At 40.3% G+C, this 9,546-nt stretch overlaps 1 protein-coding gene across 1 annotated transcript; it reads right to left on the bottom strand.

Moving 5' to 3' along the window:
* Window positions 1-4,574: 4,574 nt before the first annotated feature.
* On the bottom strand, window positions 4,575-8,006 carry LOC103723497 (sugar transport protein MST3-like). Its single transcript, XM_008814422.4, has 4 exons — window positions 7,743-8,006; window positions 7,321-7,643; window positions 5,655-6,284; window positions 4,575-5,341 (listed from the first exon to the last, which is right to left on the bottom strand). Exons 1-4 carry the CDS (start codon window positions 7,873-7,875, stop codon window positions 4,865-4,867), a joined length of 1,563 nt encoding a protein of 520 aa, XP_008812644.2. The 5' UTR covers window positions 7,876-8,006; the 3' UTR covers window positions 4,575-4,864.
* Window positions 8,007-9,546: the final 1,540 nt, after the last annotated feature.

Genomic DNA, 9,546 nt, shown 5'->3' with positions numbered 1-9,546 from the left:
ATCTTTAGCATTATTCTGCAGCTGAATCGACCAGCATAACACTTTGGCTAATATCGAGGTCATTCACCTCGGTCAAAGCTGGAATTAGAAAGATCAGATTAATCCAAGGTTGGGATGACCAATACTCTCTCCATCACCGTCTAATCCTTCTAGTCCTCCACAAACAAAAGCCCAGTCGGCAATCGAGAAACCACAACGTTAGTGCTCGCAAATTCCGTACATCCGAGGTTGGGATGACCAATATTCTCCCCGTCACCATCTAATCCTTCTAGTCCTCCACCTATAGAGCCTATTCACTAAATTAGACCACCGACACCTTCTAATCTTCCACTAACAAAAGCCCGGTCGGCCACTGAGAAACCTCAACGTTAGTGCTCGAAAATCCCGCACCTGCTGCGCCATGGCAACGACTTGACTTGCACAAACCCCGGTCATATTTGGCTGCTTTGGCAAATCCGTCAGTCACAACCACCTCCTACAAGATCAAGATTTGTTCTATATTTGGAACTCCCATGCAAGCATAGAATGTCATTGGATCCTCATGCCTTAAGTTAGGTGTGCGCCCAAATGTGAACTCTTAAAAGTTTCATGTTCAAGTGCAAGTCTGCTCAAGATTTACCTGACTTGATTCAACAAAATGTTATCTTAACGTCTATGTTTGATTTTTATGATCCCGTTGCAATTTGGACTCGATAACTTACTTGATATTTTAATGTGCAGCATCATCTTTAGATCACTCAGATTGTTGTAAAACTTATTACATGTGTCTTGAAGTTAGATTATTAATAAATAGGTTTTATAGGGATACAAAAGTTTGAGCTTTCCAAATAATAGTATCATTTTGATATTTAGATTTGATCTCAATCCAACTGAACTATATCCAACCAAATCTAAACATAAGTTTTCCTTGATCTAGTCTCTACCTAATCCTATGGGACCCTGACTTGACGCAAATCTTGGATAAATGGGTTTTGGTTGAACCTGTAGTATGGTTTCCCTGATGGGTCGAGTCCAAGTTGAACCCAATTCCATAGGACCCATAGAAAGTAGAAAATGCATGCCTTTTTTTTTATTTGGTAAATAACGCATGTCTTTTTCAAAGCCTGAAAGTGGCAAATCTTTTCTTTCCATCATTTAGCATTTATTTATATTATTCTAATTTTAAAAAGAATTAACTTATACGTTGTCTTTTTCCTGATTTATATATCATCCTTTCTAAGTTTTAAAAGATATATTCTTGAAATTTTCTACCAACTGTACTGCGAGTGCACTTTCTATTTTTTAAGCCAGTAAGTTACTATCAAATGAAGAGTATATGTATATATATATATCTTGATGTCAACAAACTTGTTAAATAAGCAAAGCAATTTTTGAGCAATTTTCACCAACCAGCCATTGTTAGCTGATTCGCATCCCTTTCTGCTGAGAGGCATTCATATCTCAAGGCCCATCTCTTTTTTTTTTTCTTTTTTCCAGTCGAACCATTTTAACACTAAAGATACCTAAACAAACAGCATAATAAAATTTTATTCTAATCCTCCTCTTCATGTTTCTTTTTCAATAATTTTGGATTAAAAAAAAAAAGCCTCCTAGCGTTGCATTTATCTTTAAAAGGCACACAAATCAGCATCCTAACCTTATTAATTATCTCAAAAACTTTGACCTGTCATCGCAGCATCATAGACATTAACTTTTTTCGAATGATTCATTGTGGCCTCCAGCAATCCTTCACTACTCCTGTCTATAGGCCCAAAGATCTCTCCTACATTCTCACAACATCCTGGGAAAAAAGAAATTCAGCTGTCCCCAACCAAAATTAGACCAAAGAGATCTAGATGATGTGGACAAACGGTGCTAAGCGTGGCCTGATAGCAAGCAGTAATTATACAAGGCTCGAAGCATCATTATTCATCTAGAAGGTATGGAGTAGTGATATCTTCATTAGATGCTCACGAGATGATGCCGAACTTTTTGAAGTCCAACTTTTACGTGATTGCAATGCATTTCCACGTCAGTTACTTCTTATCCATTTTGTCATCCACACCATATATCCACAGTCCAACTGGATTTGGGGAGGACAAGTCAAGCAAGCACTTTATATCGAACCTTTGCTCCCATGCAACCTTTTCTCCCTCTTCTCATTGGAAATACGTGACAAACAACTCAACCAATATCATAGGCTTTTCATGAACTCATACGTCGATATTAATCCATGCCCATAACTTTCGGTTTGACATGTGAAGCTTGGGAACCTCCAGATCTTGCGTGTGACCACGTTTCTTTTAATTAAAAAGGACATTGCCTTCACAAGCTCGCTTGGAGACCATATGTGGCGAATCCGAACCTCCTTAGCTAGGAACCTTATCTTTACATCAGATGTAAAGGTTATCGAGGGGGAGTTTGGAATCAAAAAAAAAGGAAAAATAAAAGCAAGCAGCTAAAGTTGTTGGGTGAAGGAAAGGAAAGGAAAGGTGCAGAGGTTTCTGCTAGAACACGGGGAATTCGATTCCATTTATGAGGAGAAAGATGGCTAAAAGATGCCTTATGGATAGGTATGCAATAATGTGACTTCAACTGTGGATTTCGTTTGCTCGCTGTTGGGCGGCATGTCATCACCCACAGGCTATTCATGCCCCATGTTTTACGTAATATATGATCATGTAAGATACATGCTCGTCATTTGATGATTGTTTTAGTTTCCATCATTGCAGGAGCCACCTCCAAGTGATGAATGTGTGAGGGAAGTTTCAGATTACAAGGTCAAGCACAGTGGTATTGCTCGAGAGGGTCCCAATCTCGTGTGCTACGTTCACTTAATTTGATAAAATCATGAGGAAGTTTCTCTCGGCAAGATAAAATCTCGAGGAAGGGAGGGCATAGAGCAACAAATTGGTCATAGCAAGCATGTCCAAAACCAAATCAATCCTGGTGAAGAGGGATTGCACCACTTTTTGATATGTTTTCATTTGAGCCTGCAAGAATGATTTTTAAGTAATGATCTGCTGTAAAGATATGGAGTCATTTATGTCATGTTAAGAAGGTACGTAACGTCCGCAAATAATAATAGTCATTGCACATATATTTGTTATGATATACATGGCAATATTCACTGAATTAACTGCTTACATTTTTATGCAGTGTTGGTAGGGAAAATCTAAAAAATAATTTAAATACACAGTTTACTGTTTTAAATCTCAAATAGCCATAATTTTATACTTCCATGGTTGCAAGCCATTTTCTCTTGTGGCCATTACAGCAAAATGGTAAAACATTTGGAACATTAGCTTCTAAAATTTTAGCCAAGCAATGTTCATTAGCGATGGCTGAGTAACTGGTATATGGATCATTGCCACATCAAACATGGCCATTCTAATATAGCCGTAAAACTATGACCCAGACACATTTTTGATCTTAAAGAATTGACAGTTAGCTGCGAATGGTGAGTAAAATGCAAGGAATATGCATGCATGCATGCATGAATGTATGTATAGTATGTATACAAGAGATAAGTATGTTGGAAGTGAATGATGAGGACAGCACCCGTGATAGCATGATGTGCTCTGTATTTTGGATAGTTTGGTGGTTGGCTTGACAAATTCCCAATTTGATGATATCCACGTTTGTTAGTGCTAAAGAAAGCAAACATGATACTTGAATGATTAGGACGTATACCTATAGAATCATATATTGGATGGCAAACATAATATGAGAAGAAATTTGTGGGAACTTATAGCTGCAAGAAACTAGATTACCTGATCGTTGAATGTCTTTTCAAATGATAAATCTAGAAAGCAGAGATCTTCCCATGGAAACTAGTTGGCAAAATTCTCAATTGGGCAACTTCATGATTGCTAATGAAGCTACTATGTGAATTAGTTGACTAAGATAATCATCTACAACATCACAAATTGGATAAGGTATAACATGAAGAAATTTGGATAGGAAACTACTAAATGTATGAGTAAAGTACAGGAAGATAATTGAAAATTACAAACCCAGAAGCCAACGACTCATCTACAAATATCGAACACTGCCTTCTCTAATTAGTCTAATAAGACAACAAAACACTCAGCAGAGTATCATCCATGGGAAACCTAACATTAAATTCAGAAGTGAAAAAGCTAATATTTCGATTTAAAACAAACAAACAAAAAAAAGCTGAATATCTTGAGATCCCCAATGAAATGAGGGGTTGTTAGCCATTGCTTTGCTTGAAAAACAAAAATAAAAAAATTAAAAATTTGGGTTCCCAATTTGACATTTTTAAAAGAACAACGCAACTAACTGCGAAGGCTGTAACTTCAAATGACTTTACCTAACTATCAGGTTGGAACCTTGGCTTCTCAATGGCAAAAATTTTTGAAAGAGTAAGTGTAATAATAAAGAATCTCTGCTATGAAAAGATAGTGATGACAATTAGTACTCTGCTTCTTACCTAAGAGGGTCCCTTAGAAGGACTACCTGCTAGTTTTACCTTCGTACCCTTTTCCGAATATTGTTTTGATGAAGCCTAGTTACACTAAATAACTTTTCATGTGCAACAGCATCTGCAATGGTACAGCCAAAAGAAAACGGAGCAGAAAAGCAGAAAAATTCCCTTCAGATCTTCGTTACAATCATATAATGATCCAAGCTTTACAGAAACCTCTTGATTCTTTCATCATTAATCGAGATCATATATACGATCGGTAAGAAAACATAGTTCCAAAACAAACAGGAAAAGTTTTGGTTGACAGAACCAGACCATTAGACACCATCTACAACCAATGTACCACAACTGACTTTCGATCAGGATCCATTGAGGACCCTCGACACCTATCAAAGGATGACCAACAAAAGGTCGATCCGTCTGATTTCATATCCATCATACAGACCCAGCCTTGGACTTGCCATTGCCCATCTCAACGTTGCCAACGTGTATGTCCTCATCAGCAATGAAGTTGCCCCAGAACCAGTGAGACTTCCAGACCAGAACCATCTCCTCAATTGGCACATTCTTAGTCTCCGGAAGGAACAAGGCAACGAAAGTAGTCATGATTACAACCCATCCAGCAAAGAAGTAGAACAAGCCAAATTTCATGTGGCAGAGCATCGTGAGGAAAGCTTGGGCAATGATGAAGGTGAAAAGCATGTTTACAGAGACGTTGATACTCTGCCCGGCTGACCGGATCTCTAGTGGGAATATCTCACTGGGCACCAGCCACCCCAAGGGGCCCCATGACCACGCGAAGCCAGCAACATAGACACAAATGAAGAGCACGACGAAGGCTGCATAGCTCTTTGAAAGATTTGCCTCGCCACTGGTCCCAAATTTGATTGCAATCAGCGTCCCCACAATGATCTGCACAAGAAGCAACGATGTCTTAGCATTTGCATCAAGAACAGATAATACGTGACAATTAATTTGCCTCCTTGTGGAATCAAAACAGAGTAGGTGGTGAACAAATGATTGGGTCAATCCAGATAGGATGGTCTCGATGATGATTAAGTTTGGTTACTCATGCAACAGCTTGATGGCAAAACAAAGATTAGAATACAGCTTTGAAAGGACCTAAAAAAAAATAAAAGTAGTGCAGCAACCTTAAGAAAAGATTGACGAAGACAAACTTTGAAGCAATCCATCACTAGGTTTCAGGAAAGGGTAGTGGATATACCTGGCAAACAAGCATCTGGGCTCCACCCTGCAGGAAAAGCTTCCGCCGACCGAGCTTGTCGACAGTAAAGACGGAGACCAAGGTAGCAAACACATTAACTAGCCCTGTGATAACAGATGACATAAGCGATGCCTCGCCTCCAAATCCAATGGTCTTGAAGAGCACGGGAGCGTAGAACATGATGACGTTGATGCCAGTTAGCTGCTGGAAGAAGGGAATGAGGATGGCCATGGTAAGCTGAGGGCGGTACTTCCTCTGTAGAATGTTTCTCCAGGGGTGCTCCACGAGCTTCGCCTCCTCGCTGGCAGCGACAAGATCGTTGTACTCCTCATGGATGTCGTCAGTTCCGCGGATGCGGCGGAGCATCTTCTTGGCCTTGTCATCATAGCCACGCTCGATGAGGGAGTTGGGGGTGTCGGGGAGGAACAAAGAGCCAAGAGTGATGATGCCGGCCGGGACGGCGGCAAGGGCAAGACTTACGCGCCAGCCCCATCCCCCCTTGATCTTGGATGTTCCATAGTTGATGAGATTGGCAGCGAGGATGCCGATGGTGATCATCAACTGGAAGCCGATGTTGAGCATGCCTCGCAGACGAGCAGGGGCCATCTCCGAGAGGTACACCGGAACGGACTGTATTCACCATCAAAACAAGAAGACAAACTTAGTTCTTGTCTCCATCTATATGTGAAAGAAATTATAGGAATCCTTTGGACGCAAACGAAGCGTTAGTAGCCATGAAAACGACCAAAAGGATTGGAATTCATAAGCTGTAATGGCAGTGATAAAATAAGCATTTATTGTTAATGTAAGCAACTGTATGGGTGGGCATTTTAGACATCGTCTAAAAAAGGGTAGTCTCGTCGCATCCGGGACTCTGAAATGGCATCCATTTATAAGCTTGCGAAACTTGGAAGCAGAGAAGTTCGCAGAATAGGGGGGCAAGGAGGCTGTCTTCAGACATAAGACAATAAGAAAGCCTCTTCTTGTCTTTACCATAAAACATGTTTTTGGATTAAGTGGTAAGCACACAAAGACAAAGGAAAAAAATTGTAGCTTTATCCAAAAAAAGATACAAGATTAAAAGACGAGATTCTTAAAAGCTGGCTTAAAAAAAGTTGTGGCTGTAAACGTAATATCCCAAGAATTGAAAGACAGGAGATTTTTCTACACTGGCCTAAAAAGAGCCCGAGATTTCGATTCCAAAGCCCGATCTGCAAAATAGATGGAATCCCCTTTTTATCATTTGGGATTTGGTCTCCATTTTCGAACGGCAATTAAGTAGGGATACGGCTCTTTAGAGCGATATTTCTACAGGGGCTATGATAAAGTGGTGCCAGCGTTACTATGAGAAGTTAGATGGTTGGCCACCAAACATTATTGAATACTAATATAAAACCCTTCTTTTATTTCTTTATTACTATGTTATATATGACATAAATGTCTCCGCTTCAAACCCCGGGCCAAAGCATCAGGTATGTTACTCTGACGGCCTCAAATATCACAAAAAAAAAGAAGAAAAATCTTAGTGAACTGAAAGGTTTTTTTTTGTGCAGAAAAAATAAGATTCTCGCGAGATAATTTCTTTGTCGAAGGGAAAAGATTTCAAAGAAGTACTTTGGCTTCCGTTGTTATTTATTTTTACAGTTTTGGCTTTCTCGAATAATACCTGGTTGGCGAAACCGACGCCGATGCCGAGGAGGATGCGGCCGAGGATGAGCATGAGGACGTTCTTGGCGAAGCCGTTGAGGGCGGCGCCGATGAGGAAGGTGACGCCGCCGCCGAACATGGACCACTTCCGGCCGAACGCCCTCGTCACCACCGACGCGAAGAAGGACGCGACCAGCGCCGCCAAGTACAGCGACGACGTGAACATCTGCAGCACCTGGCTGTCGAACTTGCAGTACTGGTTCGTGCTCTTGTCTTCCTTCTCCTGTCGATACACCGTCGGGAAGAACTTCTTAAGAAACGAATCCATCGAAGTCACCCCACCTACCAAAAGAAAATAAAACGCCCAAAACTCGTCAGAGCCATATACAGAAACCCCAAAAGATCCCCGAAAAAAGAGAGCTTTTTTTTTCTTTCTTTTACCGGAGATTCCGATATCATAGCCGAAGATGAGCCCGCCGGTGGCCGCGACGACGCAGGTGAAGAAAACGAAGACGGTCAGCTTCCCGGGGTAATCCTTCGTCGCCCCGGCGTTCACAATCGCTCCTCCCGCCATTGTCGAAGACCTCCAACCTCTTTAGACTCCACGAACTCTAACCCTAAACGCAACTCTTGTCTACACAGAGAAAGAAAGATCGAGAGAGAAGAACGAGCGAGAGAGAAGAATGCAGAGCGGAGAATAAGCTGAGGGGAGGCATCGGGATTTATAGGCGAAACCGGGGAGTCAAAAAGAGGGGTCCAAATTTAGGCTGAGCTGGCGGATTTATCCGGTAATAGCCTACGGAAACCGCTGATTTCGGATTTGCTTGATCGGATATTGACCGTCGGTTAGGATCATTTATTTATTCTCATAATCTCGTGTTAAGGCAATAAACGAGAGCGCAAAAAAAAATGGCATTTATTGATCCGATACGGGCCGCGGCCCACCTTATCATCATTGGCCGACTTGCTCACTTAAGTGGTCGGTGATTTTCGAAAATTTCGGACGTTTCTTAAAATGGACTCCCTGTGATTTCTTCTTCAACGATTCTATCCAAAACAATAATTACCTCTATTCTTGCTATACTTGTTAGACGAATGCTTACTGTGCAACCTTATCCAAGTGCCACATACTTCTTCTTTTTTTTAGATATAATTGTTGCTCACACTACTCCAACGGAGGAGCAGCTGGTAGAATCAAAAGTAAAACGTACTCTTTTTGGGGTGTATCTCTCCAAACCTTGAATTACATATTATCATATCATAGAAACCTTCAATTATATATCATATCACGACTGTCCCTCCATCTGATAATCCCTCCTCTTTGTGTGTGTTCGAATTTTCTGTGTAACAAGTTGTTGCATAAATTTATTGTAAAGCAGCTGTTATGCGGCCTTTTTTTTTTAATGTTTGACAATTGATTATATTTGATTTAGTTTTGAGTGCATTTGTACGTTGAATTCTGCAATTAAACTAAGTTTGCTAACAACGGCTAGATTGAGCCAAATTGAAAGAATTTGGTGGTAATTTATGATTAAAATAATAAGATATGATTAATTTATATTACAAGCTCTATTTTTATTGATGAGTAAGTATGTAGTCAGAGAAGAAGACTCCAAATGCACATGATGTCCATGCATAGCTGGAGACAGTGGAGATTGATGGAAACTCAACGGTGCGGTGGATAAAAAGGACTTTGGGGGCTATTTTGAGTATAGACTCAAGGCGTGAGTTTAGACACTAGGGTCGAGGAAAACGGACTTCCTTGAATACCCCCATGGGTCATACTTTAAAAGGAAGATACGTACCCACCGAATGACCGAATCAGGATCGTTTCCTTCTCTCATTGCTAAGATATGTGGGAAATTTTGGGAATCCAATCTTGCCAGTTATAACGTAGGGATACAATCCTAAAGGTATTATGAGTGCAGTGCATTTTGGGAAAGCTACAAAGTAGAATCCTCGTTTGGTACTTGAATAGAGTCGTGCAAAAGAAAAGTAGAGTCCTTCAATCCAATAGAAAAAATAGAAAAAAAAAAATCTTTGATGCTAAAGAATAATTGTTCTTCTTTTATAATGTTAACGGTTGGATTGTATTTTGTATAGATGTTAAAGCACTTCAATTATTTTTTTCCATCGGTCTGTATAAAGATGAGTCATCCGATTCTGTTTTTTGTATTTTTGACTCGGATCTAAGGATCTTTCATTTCCAATTTGGAATGGATACCAAACTTTTTTTTGGCCTAAG

This window comes from Phoenix dactylifera, chromosome 4 (assembly GCF_009389715.1).
Source record: "Phoenix dactylifera cultivar Barhee BC4 chromosome 4, palm_55x_up_171113_PBpolish2nd_filt_p, whole genome shotgun sequence".
Classification (NCBI taxonomy): Eukaryota; Viridiplantae; Streptophyta; class Magnoliopsida; order Arecales; family Arecaceae; genus Phoenix; species Phoenix dactylifera.
This window is presented reverse-complemented; position numbering and strand designations above follow the sequence as displayed.

What these genes read in the sequence shown, in the direction of transcription:
- LOC103723497 (XM_008814422.4), bottom strand. Translation starts at nt 7,875, where the DNA reads ATGGCGGGAGGAGCGATTGTGAACGCCGGGGCGACGAAGGATTACCCC. An exon ending in GCGTCGGTTTCGCCAACCAG is followed by an intron (nt 6,285 to 7,320) that starts GTATTATTCGAG and finishes TGGTGAATACAG; the next exon opens with TCCGTTCCGGTGTACCTCTC. An exon ending in CCCAGATGCTTGTTTGCCAG is followed by an intron (nt 5,342 to 5,654) that starts GTATATCCACTA and finishes CTTCTTGTGCAG; the next exon opens with ATCATTGTGGGGACGCTGAT.